This window comes from Cyphellophora attinorum, assembly GCF_001299255.1.
Source record: "Cyphellophora attinorum strain CBS 131958 chromosome Unknown Contig2, whole genome shotgun sequence".
In the NCBI taxonomy this organism is placed as follows: domain Eukaryota; kingdom Fungi; phylum Ascomycota; class Eurotiomycetes; order Chaetothyriales; family Cyphellophoraceae; genus Cyphellophora; species Cyphellophora attinorum.
Window position 1 is genome coordinate 1321407 of NW_017253230.1, and position 15165 is coordinate 1336571.

General features: G+C 52.9%; 5 protein-coding genes across 5 annotated transcripts; 2 read left to right on the forward strand and 3 right to left on the reverse strand.

The window, feature by feature from the left end:
* Nucleotides 1–449: 449 nt before the first annotated feature.
* Nucleotides 450–3304, forward strand: AB675_2802 (DNA topoisomerase 1; the record flags this gene model as incomplete). Its single annotated transcript, XM_018142802.1, has 5 exons — nt 450–507; nt 594–826; nt 881–970; nt 1006–3117; nt 3170–3304. The coding sequence occupies 5 exons, from the start codon at nt 450–452 to the stop codon at nt 3302–3304; spliced, it is 2628 nt and encodes an 875-aa protein (XP_018005181.1).
* Nucleotides 3305–3931: 627 nt separating this feature from the next.
* Nucleotides 3932–6478, forward strand: AB675_2803 (Transcriptional regulator WAR1; the record flags this gene model as incomplete). Its single annotated transcript, XM_018142803.1, has 1 exon — nt 3932–6478. The coding sequence occupies one exon, from the start codon at nt 3932–3934 to the stop codon at nt 6476–6478; it is 2547 nt and encodes an 848-aa protein (XP_018004813.1).
* Nucleotides 6479–8583: 2105 nt separating this feature from the next.
* Nucleotides 8584–9897, reverse strand: AB675_2804 (uncharacterized protein; the record flags this gene model as incomplete). Its single annotated transcript, XM_018142804.1, has 2 exons — nt 8584–9148; nt 9200–9897. The coding sequence occupies 2 exons, from the start codon at nt 9895–9897 to the stop codon at nt 8584–8586; spliced, it is 1263 nt and encodes a 420-aa protein (XP_018005033.1).
* Nucleotides 9898–10408: 511 nt separating this feature from the next.
* Nucleotides 10409–12109, reverse strand: AB675_2805 (uncharacterized protein; the record flags this gene model as incomplete). Its single annotated transcript, XM_018142805.1, has 1 exon — nt 10409–12109. One exon carries the CDS (start codon nt 12107–12109, stop codon nt 10409–10411), a length of 1701 nt encoding a protein of 566 aa, XP_018005255.1.
* Nucleotides 12110–13118: 1009 nt separating this feature from the next.
* On the reverse strand, nt 13119–14255 carry AB675_2806 (uncharacterized protein; the record flags this gene model as incomplete). Its single annotated transcript, XM_018142806.1, has 1 exon — nt 13119–14255. The coding sequence occupies one exon, from the start codon at nt 14253–14255 to the stop codon at nt 13119–13121; it is 1137 nt and encodes a 378-aa protein (XP_018004883.1).
* Between the last annotated feature and the right edge of the window lie 910 nt (nt 14256–15165).

Here is a 15165-nt window from a genome sequence, read left to right on the forward strand (position 1 = left end):
CAAGGAGAGGAGAGGTGGTGAGGTCTCACTGAGAAGAGGTGCCGTACCTCGCTAGCTCTTCAGAGCATGCCGCAGATTGAAAAGCTTGGCAAGTATCACGTGATAGCCTTGAACTCCCTCGAATCGAAGCACGTTATGCCTTCACTTCCACTCACTTCTCTTCCTCCTTATCACACTCTTTTGCTTTCTTAGCGGCATCTGGTTCACCTTTTCATCAAGACCATCTCTTTTCTGCGCTCTCTTCACGCCTACAGACAATCTGTGGCGGCTCGAGGCGCATTGTACTCGAACCAGACTCCACGATTGCCCACCTCGGGAGCGCGTCCCGTTTTCTCTATCGAGTCCAGTCTCTCCTCAAAGGGTCTCAAAACCCTTCCCTCGCGCGTACTGCAGCCTTCTCGAAGCTATCAAGACCCTCACCCAAGCCTCAAGTCGTCTGGGCTGTCAAAATGGCGTCCTCATCTGACGATGATGTCCCTTTGAGCAAGATCAAGCGTACAAATGGCAGTAAGTGGCCCTTGCGCCAGTAACAATGCTGCTCTTGATTGCCGGCTACGTGACTCACGCACGAAACAAGACTGACCAAGACGCAGCACCAGCTTCGCCCAAATCTTCGGCTGTCATTCCTGCCGCCGTCGACCGTCAAATGGACAAGCAGGTCCCTACCAATGGCGAGACTTTGCCCGGTGTATCTATCCGCAACGGGCCCATTACCGAGGATGTCCCAATGAAAGACGTCAACGGCTCGTCCTCCAATGTCAAGCGGAAAGTCAGCCGGCCCAGCTATGCTGAAGACGATAGCGAGGACGACGATGACAAGCCTATTGTATGTGCTAAGCCTGATTTGCCATCAAGTCACATCCTCTGACCTCATCGACAGATCAAGAAACGCAAGGTCGAGCCTCCCAAGGAGACTGCTGTTGAATCGGACTCAGACATCCCACTATCCAAGTCGAAGACGAATGGCGCTGTTGGCCACAAGCGCCTAGAGCTAGCAACCACCAGATTGGAGAAGACTCGGACTCGGATGTTCCCATCCAGAAAAAGCTAGTCAAGGAGAAGCAGAAGATCGAAAAACGCGCAGAAAAAGAAGCTGTCAAGATTCGCCAGGCTGAGAAGCCAGCAAAGAAGGTGAAGAAGGAAGAGTCTTCCGACGACGATGTTCCTCTCAAGAAATCCAAGGCGCCTGCGAGCTCTTCAAAGCCGAAGCCCAAACCCAAGAAGGAGTCGCCAGCACCCAAGAAGGCTGGCGGCAAGAAGGCTGTGAAGAAAGAAGAATCCGAAGAGCCAGAAGACGACGAAGACGAGGGCAACAATTGGTGGGATGACCCGACCAAGAGCGATGGCACAAAGAAGTGGGACACCTTGGAGCATAGTGGCGTTGTGTTCCCTCCTGATTATCAGCCACTGCCGCAGAATGTCAAGATGAAGTACGACGGCGTCCCAATCACCCTTCATCCTGACGCAGAGGAAGTCGCCAGCTTCTTCGGCTCCATGTTGAACTCGACTCACAACGTCGAAAACCCGACCTTCCAGAAGAATTTCTTCCATGACTTCAAGGAAATAATCACCAAGACGGGCGGCGCGAAGAATAAAGACGGCGAGAAAGTGCCCATCAAAGACTTCACAAAGTGCGATTTCAAGCCAATCTTCGACTACTACGATGCACAAAGGGAAGCCAAGAAAGCTCTGCCTGCGGCCGAAAAGAAGAAGCTTAAGGCCGAGAAGGATGAAGCCGAGGCCAAGTACATGTACTGTATCTGGGATGGCAAGAAGCAGAAGGTCGGCAACTTCCGCGTCGAACCGCCTGGCTTGTTTCGCGGTCGAGGAGAGCATCCAAAGACTGGCCACGTCAAGACTCGCGTCAAGCCCGAGCAGATCACCATCAATATAGGCAAAGAAGCCACTGTACCGCCGCCACCGCCAGGCCACAAGTGGAAGGAGATCAAGCACGACAAGGAAGGCACCTGGCTGGCGATGTGGCAGGAAAACATCAATGGCAACTATAAGTATGTCATGCTTGCGGCTAGTTCTGATGTCAAAGGCCAGAGCGACTACAAGAAGTTCGAAAAAGCCCGCGAGCTGAAGAAGCACATCGACAAGATCCGCAAGGACTATCGCAAGAACCTGAAGGCCGAAATGATGGCTGATCGACAGAAAGCCACCGCCATGTACTTCATCGATCAATTCGCTCTCAGAGCAGGGAATGAGAAAGGTGATGATGAGGCCGACACGGTCGGCTGCTGCTCCCTCAAATACGAGCACATCACTTTGAAGGAGCCCAGCACTGTTATCTTCGATTTCTTGGGTAAAGACAGCATCCGCTTCCACGAAGAGTTCGAAGTCGACAAACAGGTCTTCAAAAACCTCAGGATCTTCAAGAAAGCACCGAAGCAGGAGGGCGACGATATTTTCGATCGCCTGAACACGACTCAACTGAACAACCACCTCAAGAACTACATGCCTGGTCTGACGGCCAAGGTGTTCCGTACATACAATGCGTCGTACACCATGTCTACTCTTCTCAGGGACATGAAGGCAGAGGGAAGCCACGCTGAGAAAGTCAAGCAGTACAACGATGCAAATCGGAAGGTAGCCATTCTTTGCAACCATAAACGAACCGTTGGAGCCAGCCACGAGAATCAGATGGAAAAGCTCGGTGATCGCATCAAAGCGCTTCGGTATCAGCAATGGCGCCTGAAGCAGATGATTCTCGATGTCGATCCTAAGCAGAAGAAGAAGAAAGGCGCCGAGTGGTTCGAGCTGCCAGGCGACATCAACGAGGAATGGATTCACGAGCACCAGGCCTACCTTGTCGAAGAAGCCAAGACGAAGATTACGAAGAAGTTCGAAAAGGACAACGAGAAGCTCAAAGCCGAGGGTGAGAAGGAATTGAAGCATAAGGAGCTCGAAGAACGACTTGATGCCGCCAAGGAACTCGAGAAGAAATACAAAAAGGAGAACAAGTCGAAGAAGGTTGAAGCTGAGGGCAAGTCCCCGAGCGTGGAAAAGTTTGAGGAGAACATCAAGAAATTCGACCAGCGCATCGAGAACATGCAGCTGCAGGCCGAAGACAAGGAGAGCAACAAGGAGGTTGCTCTGGGCACGTCTAAGATCGTGAGTCACATTCTACCTATATGCTTTTAACGTCGATGCTAATTTGCAACAGAACTACATCGATCCTCGTCTCACGGTCGTCTTCGTGAAGAAGTTCAACGTTCCGATCGAGAAGTTCTTCTCCAAGACACTTCGAGAAAAGTTCGAATGGGCTATCAAAAGTGTTGACGAGAATTGGGAGTTCTGAGAAGGCCATGAGTCTAGCAAGCATACAATGGCGCCAGCTCCGTCCGATCGGAGGCCTCCCAGAACATCCAGAGAAACGCATTATTTGCCCTTGCGTGCATGGCCACGGCTCTGTCGCAACTTTGATGCCAGAGCAAGCAAATTAAAAAGTCTCGAGCTGTCAACGTTATCACTGCTGAGCATAGTTTTAGACATTTGTAGATTCATGGCTCCAGCTACTTCCAACCACGGTCGCGTTCTTCACCATTGAATCTTGTCCTCGCATACCAAGGCCACGTGCTACGCACCTTGCGAGTAGCTCTGATATCTTTAGTTCGGCTTCAGGTGCAGCATTTGTCTCTTGCCCATTCATTCCAAAGCAGACGGGCAATAAAGCGATAGGGCAAAGCATCGCATATAACTCTAACCCCCCGGTTGTTTCACGATGATCACTGCTGCGTCCCGCTCTATCTGGCTTGGCGACATTAGGGTTTCCAATGCTGACTCAATGACCACACTCGGCGCGAGAAGTAGTGGCTTCGCGACATGACGATGATCACCAGATCTCTGCATAGTCCCATCGAAGCAGCACTTCTTTAATCGACAACAACAGACGCTGCATCGCTGCAGTCGCGGCGGTTCATACAGAATGTCGGTGATATCTCCACAGTCGAGACCGTCTATTCCGGCGCCTGGCCAGGCGACCGAAGAGTCTCTTTCGTCATTGCGGAACGCGCTTCAGGAAGCCAGGGATGCACAGCAAAATGAGAACGATTCTCAGCCAGAAGACGATGGCTCAGCTGATGAAGCCGGAGGACCTGGAAAGCCCGCAAAACGGCCCAAACGTGCCCGCGCATGTATTGCTTGCCGCAACATGAAGATCCGGTGTCTGCCTGTTGAAGGCCAGGAAGCATGTCTTGGCTGCTCCAAGGTCAACCGGGAGTGTGTAATGCCTGGTCCTGCGCGCAAACGACAGAAGACAGTCCACAAAGTCGCCGAGCTAGAGAAGAAGATCAACGCATTAACCGATGCTTTGATAAGTCAGCAACAGGCGAATCCGACACCTCCCAAGAGCAACTCTCCCACTGCTAGTCGGGATCCGCCCACGAATACATCAGCTACTTCAGATCCAAACCGCGATCTAGAACGGTTGAATCAGTACGATCGTGATTTAGTTGCCCGGAAGGAGGTCACATTCGAGCAAGGCGACCTCGATTGGGGCTGCTCGAAATGGAACAAAATCCTGGCCAGCAAGGATGCCGAGGAACCCTACGTCGATATCATCGATCGCGGACTGCTTGATATAGCATCTGCGACGAGGATCTTTGACTACTATGTTTCCGACATGCTGCCACACTTCCCACTCCTGGCATTTCCACCAACCATCTTCGCGCAAGATGTCCGGACTGCTCGACCAATGCTTTTTCTGGCGATACTTGTGGTCGCTTCTCCGAGTGTTAAACCAGAGCTACACCAAAATTTGACAGTCGAGCTCACACGACAGCTCTCCGAACGCATTCTCTTCCTGGGTGAGAAGTCTCTTGAGATTGTCCAAGCTATTCTCGTGCACACCAGCTGCTACAGTCGTTCGAAGTATGCCAAGGATCTGACCTTCAATCAACTCATCCATTCCGCCATCGTGATGTGTCTCGATCTTGGCATGGGCAAGCGCTACAAGAAGCTCGATCGAGATAGCGTTGAGGAGGCAGAGATCCGACGGACATGGCTTGCCTGCTACTACTTCGCCTCTAACGTCTCCATCCTTCTGCGGCATCCCTCCCTTGTACGCTGGACACCCTATCTCGAGGAGTCCTGCGATTTTTTTCTCAAGTCGCCTGAGTCCGTTGATAAAGATCGCTGGTTGTGCGCCATGGTGCAGTCTCAGCGCATGGCAGAAGAAATATCTGTCGTCTTCAACATGGACGACCCAAGCAGCACCATATCGTTCGGTGACACTGCTACCCAGTACCAGCTGAAAGCTTTCGAGAAGCAGCTCGCATCGTGGCCTGAAACCGTACCCTCCACCATCAACAAGCACATCTCTCAACATATGGCCGCTTCGCTAAACCTCTACCTCCACGAGATCGCCATCCACCACGACCACAACGTCGACGATTTCCGACCCGACCCCGATGGTATGGACAAGAGCATGGACCTCGATCCTATCACACGAGGTGCACACAAGTTCGACAGCGGCTCATTTGTCACCACGCGCCACATCGATGCCCTCTCGAAGTGCCTCGACGCATGCCACCAAGTTCTCGACAACTACCTTGCGCTCCCGATCCAGGTCGCCCGCAGCATCTCCAATCTCGGCATCGTCTGGAACACTTACGCAGCCGTCGCGCTCATCAAGTTGCATGGCGTCCTTCACGCACCCGACAGCAAATTCGGCTCGATCTTCACGCCGAACCTGAAAGTCGAGTGGTATCTCGATTCCTTCATCCACCGCCTTCAGGAAGTCTCTGCCGATGGGCGCTGCCCACCAGCCGAAGCATTCGTATATGTCATGCACAAGCTGCGGCACTGGTTCCAACATAAGCATGCACCTAACGTGGACCCAGAGGAGAACGACGTGTGGGGCGTCATTCACCCAACCGCCAATGAAGCTCAGAAGAAAGACGCCAATAACATAATGAAAGACATTCAACAAGGCTACAGTCTTCCGCCCGAGGGTCTGCCTGATCGGGTGATCGACTTGGTCGACAACAACGATGGTAGAGACAACAGCGGCTCTCTCAACGGCCCCAACATCGCCATGGTCGGCGCTCAAAGCTTCAGTGGCCCGTCGACCTCTCGCCAAAATAGCCTCTCCCAACAACAACGGCAGCAGCAACAACAAACACAACAATCTCAACCGCTAATTGGCACCTCCAGCATGCCCGCCTCTCAACTCGACCCCACCAACAACAATGTCTCCAACAACGGCGCCAGCGGCGGCATTCTTGGCGGCGGATTCCCCTCCAGCGCCTGGTCCTCCGCCTTCTCACAGCATCAATCCCAAATGCTGCCCACCCCGCAACAACTCACACAAACCCTGAACCCGCAGCAGCAGGGGATGTCAAGCGATCTCAACGCAGCGTACAACGCGCAGAATTATAACATTGATTGGAGCGAGTTGCAGTTTGGGCGGGGCGAGATGGAGGTCTTTGATGAGTTCATGGGTGAGAGGGGGTGGATGGGGTATTTGATCTGATGGGGGCGATAATGTATATATGCACTCAACTCAACGGTATCACTTCACCTGCAGTTTGAGCTTAACTTCTTAAGGCCGCGGCCACTCATGCCTGTCTTGTTCCGCTGCTCTAGACTCGGGTCAATGCGAAAAGAAAGGGAAAAGATGCAACAGCACCCAGATTTGAACTGGGATCTCCGTACGAGGAACATCAGCTCAGGCCGTGAGATGAACCACAGCCCAGGTCTCGCATGATGTGTTTGCCGTTGACACTATGCTGCTGAAAATGTAGTGACATGTGAAGGTGGATTGACTGACAATTTTTCGGAGGTGTAAATATTTGTACTTACAGGCCCAGGCGGAAATAATAGAGGCAGCTGACCAGAATTATGGAGGCAAAGGTGTATGGGAACGTCTGGGCATTGCAGATCTACAATTTTCTGCACTGTTGACCATGTCGTGGTGAGGATCGCTCTGAGTTTTGATCGGAATAATGACATGAGGATTTCTCTTCTCGGTCTGTGCTACCCGAGAACGACTGATGCTAAAGATATGATGAGCAACACTAGCCAAAACGCCAACGCTTCAGAACACAAAGGACACCATCTTTGAACATTCAAGACCCATACCCAACAACACCCTGCCCCAAAATCTGCCCGTCCCCGCCGTGAAGCACACTGACTGCCCGCCCTACAACTCCATTTCCGCCGACAGACAGCTCCAGCCGTTGAGGCAGCGTACAACTGGTGACTTCGTCTGCGCCGTCCGTTGAGTTCACACTGAAAGCATGTAGGACCGGCGAAGCAGTCGTGCTCTGGTGGATCCGGACGTGCAGCGTGCTGGCCACGGAGGAAGAAGACGAGCTCAGTGACGATATCTCGCTTCCACATGGCGAGGCTGCTCGGCTGTTTCGTCCACTCGAGCCCGAAAAAGAAAGTGTCGAGACTGTCGGCGATGAGATAAGGAGCGGATTGTGTAGCCGCAGCGTGGCACCGGAGAATCGCTGATCCTCGGTTCCATGTCCTGCGGGGTGGATGATAGCCATCAGCGAGCCGGAGTCGACCGTGCGGGTACGGGAGACGCAGCCTTGTCCGCACATGGCGGGCACGTGGTTTTGAGGTTATTGCAGGTTGCGTTGGCGGATTCAACGAATAACTGTCGTTACACTTTGGAAGACTCTGTCCGATTGGATGGTTAAATGTTGTTATTGAGTCTGGTGCCGTTTGGGTTGAGGCTCGAGAACAAAGGACAGCAGACTCGCGGGAGTGATGCAAGTCGGGCTGTTGGCCAGGGCCGTTACTCTTCGTGGTTCCTGTTGTACAGGTGCTCTGAAAGTGCAATTGACCTTTGATGTAGTCAATGTATACAGATGGATGGATGTTTGCTCGATGTTTGATCTGCGAGCCAGCAAATTTGTGCGCGTACTGTCCTCGAACTTGAAGGTCCTCATTCTACAACGGCAGGCACGGAATATAAGTACGACGAAGCAGCCACGGCCAACCTACCTGCCACTCCGTCATCACGATCTTCCTGCCTCCAGACATGCCAAAATACCAGCAAGGAAATCACTGAGCACGTTTGAGCGGACTTCAGGCACGTCTCAGGTGGCTATGTTCAATGAGGCCATGAGGCTGGGGTCTAGAAGTCTGAGATTAAATGTGCTCATGAGAGCAAGTTTCTAATTTCGGCCCGGAGCTGGCTCATTGGGCTTGGCATTGGCAGTCTCTGGGTCGGATTCTTTTTCCGCTGTACCTCAAACCACACCTCTGGTTTCTCGTGCGACATTCATACTCGCCCTCGCTATGTTGGCTGTAACGGGTCAGAGTTGAAAGCAGTCGACGTAGGAACTCGCTGCTGTCCTAAGCAGTAGCACTCGGAGGCCTCTATTGAATTCCATGTGGCAGATCCGCCACCCGGCAAGACAGTGCGTGAGCATCATCTCATGCGAGGAAGTGGTGCGCCTGCGATCAACTCCCTCATCTGGTACTCGTTGATGCGTCTGTACTTGAATGCACCATATCTGCTGCGCGCATCCTCCTCACTTACGCTTGCGTGCCCATCGGCCGAGGCGAGCGACTGAGGAGATGTCCGCTTCCGCTTGCCAAGAGCTTGCGACTGATTGCTCTCTAAGGCACGACTGGCATCGTAGACCTGGCCCGATTCATCATGCGCCCGTCGAGGTAGATCTGGGAGCCGGGCATCGGCCTATAGTCGTTGTCTTTAGCATCTCCTGCATCGATGAAAGTCTTGCCCTTGCAGCGACTGTCGTCGTGGTCACCGTCTCCGTGAAGATCATCACCATCACGCCCACCGCCGCCACTGCTACCATTGTCTGCGTGAGGACATATCGGTCCAACAGCGAGCTTATGATCCCATTCAATCACTGGATCCCATGAGATTCTCTCGCAATGGTGGCATGCTATGGATGTCTCGGTTTCGTGCTCGGTGACGATGCCACAGGCCCGGGGTCCTCCGGAGTCCGACAGAGGCATAGCTGTTGTGTCTTTACCAGACGGAGCACGCAATTGGATTTTGTGCCATTTGTTGTTTGTGCCAAGCATGAGACTGACATCTGAGCCATCTTCGCAGGTGGGCCGGACACCAACCAAGTCTCTGACGTAGACCTGTGATATGACGCTCTGCAATGGAGCTTCCTTTTTGACGCAGATTCTGATATCGCTAGGTCCTTTGCTATTAGAAGTCAGTGGAGGCTGCGAATCTGGTATAGTACAGATCACTTACAGGTCAAGGCTATCATCGAAGATCAGCAGTCTCGCAACGCATCGTCCAGTAGCACGCTTGCTTTGTATGCTCTCGACGTTTCCCCTTCGCGGCTCGAGGAGCACTTCAGCCATATTGTCACCGCAGAGCGGACGCGCCACTTCGACGACGCATGAGTGGTTGGCAGTGCTGCCGAAGCCAGTGTGGATAGCTAAGGGCTCGGGAAAGCCTCGCGGTCTGATGACAAGAGCACTGATATTACTCACTTCGCCTTGATGTAGCCACAGCTCAATCTTTGTGACTCGTGGGAACGTAGCGCCATGAAATCCACTGAAGATATAGCCGGGACCGTTGAAATCGAACTGATTTTCCAGGCTTATACGGGAACCTTCAATCGGTTCGTTGTTCCCTTCGACATTCACGACGAATTTGTGACTGCCGCCGTTGCCTCTCTCGCCGTTCACCTCATTTGTGTTCGTGTCTTGGGAGACGCTTTCAGAGGTGGACGGAGACTTCGCAAATCGCAAGGCAAAGGCCGAGTCGTGGACGCTGTCCGTACTCATGATCTTGAAGGATGAACCAGACATATGCGACAGTGCCCGGTGAGCTGTCCGTAGGTGCTCGAGGTCTGAGTTGCTCACATTGGACATAGCATGGGAGTTGACGTCGGAAGCTTGAGGTATGCGACTTGACTCAGTTCCGCTATCAGACTCACCCATTGTGCGAAAAGGCAGTATCGACGACTTCTGCACCGACATCTCGCTTCGGATGATAGCTCTTCCTCAGGACGAATGACTTTGTGCGATGAATATCTGGAACGAAAACTTGAGTCTGTGCAGGAAGAAGAATTGTAGAAGTAGTTCAGAAGCGTACAGCAGTCACGGGCGTGAAGAGCCACATGCTATCAGTGACTGATACGATAGTGTTGGAGGTGAGATCGAAGTGAGAGTAGAAGTATTTTTGGTCTCTGCGGCAGTCCGAGCTCCTCGACTAAGCGATGGCAGTATCGGAACAGAACTCAGACCTCTGCCTGAGTGTGATAAAATCTCCGTCCACAGTCGCACATTAGCGGCCAATGCAGCCATCTTTGTCCGATCGCACCAAGAACACCATTCCTTAGCTGACCTCGACGTCGCAAAACCCGGAAGCGACCATTGTAGGCGCTCTGAGCAGCTGTGAGCGCCATATGGCCATCTATGATGCGGTGGCCGACGAGATTTCTAAGACTCGTTAATTCTCCAGGTCGTTCTCAGCCTGACCTTTCGTCGAACATTTCTTGCCAGGTTGTGTGAGCAAATCGCAGCGAATTTCCCCTGACTCCGGAGGCTCGATAACATGCAGTCCGAGGTTGTACCACAGCAGCTTGAGTATCTCAGAGGGGCGGGCCTTCAGGTCAAAGAAGAGACCGTCAAAATGTCCAGGAGAGCTGTGGGAGCCACTTTCGAATTGGAACGCACCCTGTAAGGCAGTCGTATCGATGGATCGAAGGCCGGCGAGTCTGATAATTTTCAGAGGATGCCTGTTGTCGGCTACATTGGCGTCGTATTTGACAGGAAGCAGAGCGCCATAAGCAATTGAGTGGATGCCCGGGCAATTTTCAGAGACAAGGAGATGGGGACCATACCCTTTCCCATCGCCTGGGGAGAAGAGCACCAGTTTCCCTAAGTTGTCACAATGTTGATCCTCTGGTCCACAGATCTCGCAATGACATCTCGCAAATGCTCGAGCCATTCTGATACGGTCGCTCGTTTGCGGTGATACGCACAGCATGTGGAAAACCTCTAATATAGAATCCACTTTAGCGATAGCCTCGAATCGTAGAGCCACAGACCAATCCTGATTGGCTTTGTCAGCCATCTTCCACAAGCGCGAAGGACTCGCGTTCTCAAGCCCCAAGGTCCGACGAAGAACTCGCTCGGCCTGAACGAAAGCCTCTATAGTTGCTGTAGCGGCACCAGTAAATTCTCCTTCGACCCATCTACTCAGTAGTCTGAGATAGAGCTGTGAGGCAGACAGACTGTAGTCAACCATCGAGGTTGCTGCACCTCCGAGCAGACTCATAGGTACAAAGATGCGGTCACGCCTATCGCTGCATGCCGTACGGTCGAAGATCCCGTCCAGTATCGAGAGAAGATTGGACAGCCAGCTATCGCCTGCAGTTCTAGCTGCCGCATGATGGCGAAGTGGTTGGGGCGGTCCGACTGCAGGGTGCTGCCCCTCTCGAGTTCTATGCGGTACGAGAAGATCGCTCCCAAGCAGTTGCCAGGCTGGCGAACGACCGACCTCTGTAGCTTCCCTGGCCGATTCAAGGGCCGGCGCAAATTCCACGAAATCGTGACTCTCAGTGCCGTACATGATTTTGCCATGATGATGACCGAGTAGGACTTCTTGAACAATCCATGTCCTTGACCAGAAATCACAGTAAAGGACTTCTTTGACGAGTCTACCCAATTTATCCTGCTCCTCGGGAGATGGCTTCCACCACGTCAATAACGACATGTCTGTAAGCTTTGCGATACTGGTGCCAGAGCCGAGCCAGAAACAAACCTGTCGGGCTTCTGCATACATGCGCCACATCTGCCGGACTTGATGGTTTTTCTCTGAATCGCTTTCTTGGTTGATGCAGATCGCATCGACAAAGAAAGCATCTGATCGTCCTTGATCTCTCATCAAGACCAGGAAATCGTAAAGGTTTTGGCGAATATGAAAAGGTCTGCCGTTGACTAGGATGTGGTGGGACGGATCGATGGGACCCCAGACATAGGACAGTGCTGTATGCCGCCCGTCGAATTCCTGGTGCCACAACTGCAGGGAAACAACGCCTGTCTGTTGCAGAATCCGGAATAGGCGAACGGTCTGGGTGCCCAAATCAATCGCGTTGTGTGAGAATCGTTTACTCGCCTTGAGTCTCGTGGTCATGTGATGCGGCATAATGGTGAGTCTGGGTGACAATTGTTGTGTTTGCCATTCGTGCCTCCGGGTGGTCGCGGTCTCAAGGGTGTCCGACTGCATACACTCCCTCCGATTCGGCTGGCCAGATGAAGGTGTGTTTGAGGTGGAATGGGTGTCTCTGCTGGCGGCTACTCAGCTGTAGACAACATTGCATTAATCTCGCGTCCCTGCCTTACGGCACTCGCTCTCTTGTGCATGGTAGGCGTTGCAGAAGCACAGCGACGCGCCGTGACAGCCGCGTCGGCCCCAGTTGACTTCCCAGAGGAAGCTCGGGAGTGCGGCGCTGGCTCCAACATTATAAACACCAGGAAACGTGTGGCCTCGGTGTGCGTCTCTTCGCCTCAATAGATGTCCTGCGCTGACCCGGTTGTACACCGCCAACTCATGGACAGGGGGGCTTCGTGTTAGCAAGTGTTACGAACGAAAGTGCCGTACTTGGCCAAAGTCCCAAAAGAACCCGCTGCTTCTGCCATAGGGCAGAAAAGCCGTCATCGTGACTCGCTTGCAATGATCGTCAACATTCGACATTGCAGGCAGACCTCACCGTTTTGAGCTTCTGTACAGCTATGAGCGTGCAATATCTGCAAAGTAGTTTACCTCCCGAGGTCGAGCAGGCAGACGCGTTGGTGCGTGGTGCAGCACAATGCTTACTTGGCCGGGCACGGGTGCAGAGAAAATAACGTCCGGAGGTCTATCGCAGACCGGATGACTAGATCTTGCCGTGCAGTGAACTTGTAAAATTGTGGCAGGCACCGCGTCGACCCCAAGCACTTTCGGCTTTTTCTGCTCTGCTACACGGCGATTGCGAAATTGACCTTGAAGATGATCACCATATCCGTATACACTGAACCATGTGTGGCCCCAAGAGTGGTCTGTGGAAGTGGAAGAACCATGGCATATCTACATAAAGTACAAAAAGTAGTATCAGAATGATCGTAACCTTCGTAACATTTTTCCGACATGGCCACACGGCCGTCTGGTACCATCATCACACCAAAGCCGCAAGTACACCAACAACAACAGCAGTCAGCGAGACCATTCCCCTCGACCACCCTCTCACACCTACCACAGCACCACTCGTATCCGCACTGTTCTTCAGCTGCGTGCTTCCCTGCGCGTCATTAACACTCCCTGCCTTGACATTCGCATCCGCAAACCCACTCCCACACACCCCATTGACAATTCCAGCACAGTCCAGATACGTCTCCGCAAGCGGCTGCTCATATCGGACCGCCCACTTCGCAAAGATGCTCATCGCCTGCTTCAAACAGCCGTTGCATGTCGGCCGGGCGACCTGAGGTAGGTTCATCCCAATCCCAGTATAGTATGGAAACGGATCTGAGGGGTTCTGCTTGTTGGAGAGCGCGGAGAGGAAGCAGTACTGGTTCTTCGTGTCGTCCTCACCTGACGTGGAGGGGCTGACGGGGGCACTTGTCTCGTTGTATGCGTCTGAAGGCGTAGTGAGGCACGTTGCTGTTGCGACGGGCTCGTAGCTCACCAAGCCGTTGTATGCTTGAATGACCAGGGGCTGTCGGGCGCGGAAGTCGGCGCCGCAGTGCGCGTCGGAGGTGAGTTGGCGGGCGATGTCCGTCAATGTGGCTGCACAGATGGATATGGGTGCTCCGCAGGCGGTGTCGAGTAGGTAACGGAGGGTAGAGGGCGATCGTTGAGCGGTGATGAAGGAGGCGCTGTTTTGGAGAAGAAGGGAGACTGGAGCACATTGCCTCAGCGTTGAGTTGCCGAGGAATGTGTTGAAGAAATCGGGACATGAGGTGGCGGTGAAGTTGGCGGCGGAGAAGGTATCGAAGGGTACTGGAAGGGCTGCGGGAGTGTCTGTAGGTATTGAGGAAGGCGCGGCAGCGGCCGTTGACGATGCTACAGCTGAAGTTCTCGAATCTGAGAATGAGGTAGCTGAGGACGAGGAGTCGGCTCGTCTGTGCAAGAGTGCAGTGTCGATATGGATCTCGCCGCGGGAAGCATATTCGCTGAACAGGTCTCGTTGATTAAGGTGGTCTTCTGTCCTTTGTGCTCTTGTGGGAGTGCCGAGCAGCATTAATGCTGATATCGACAGTATTATAGAGGTGAGGAGGCGCCTCCGGCCTGGTGGTGGTCTCTGAATATGCATGGTGGTTGAATGAGTGAGGGCTGCGACTGTTCCCGCAGTCTGGAGTGTCGTATATCTCGAGCACAAATCCGGCAAACGAATGGCTGTTTTCGAAAGGCCTGAGCTCTTGCACTGGTGCTCCCTTTGTAACGAGTGTGATTGTTGTTAAACGAGTGACTTGGGTGAGAGTCTTTGTGAGCAGGTCTGACTGCTAACACATTGTATGCTTTTGTTGAGTGTTCGTTGATCTTGAGGTCGAGACCACGCGGAGTACCTCGTACTCGAATATCCCTGCAAGACGATCTGTTGATCTTCTCTGTTGATCTCCCGCTGAAACGACGAGCGAACGTGCACGTCAAAAGATGACAACGGGTAGAATGGAATGCAGATCCTTCTACTATATTAGCGACTCACAGACCATTTCAACTGTAGACACATCTTTTTGCGAACAAGCGACCACTAAGGCCACTCCCTTCAACACAAAGTAATCGAAAAGCATACGATCTGATTTCGCCAAACAATCTCTGCACTATTCGCTTACCAGTCGTTAGGTTGTCGTCTCGATAGAACGGGCAAGGCAAATGTTAGTTTCCGCTTTGCGCGATGGATGGCAACTAGCGGGCGCCACGGGTCCATCCACCAGCCAAAGAGACCTGAATGGAGCTCGGAACCCAAGCCATGCCTGGACAGGGGTGCCACGGGTGCGTGTTCGGTTCTCCATTTTTGACATTCCGGGCGTCGCGGCCTTTACGCCACGGGCGCCTCGCCGCCTAGCGCTCTCCCAAACCTAGGATTTGGTAGGGCGCTGGAGAAGAACTTCAAGATTGCGTGGTTGTTATCTAGGTCATCGTGGCTTGCCCGTTGGATAAACTGTTCTTTATGTGCTCGTGAATCTGCGTTTGGCCCGTCAGCAGTCAACATCGAGGCTTGC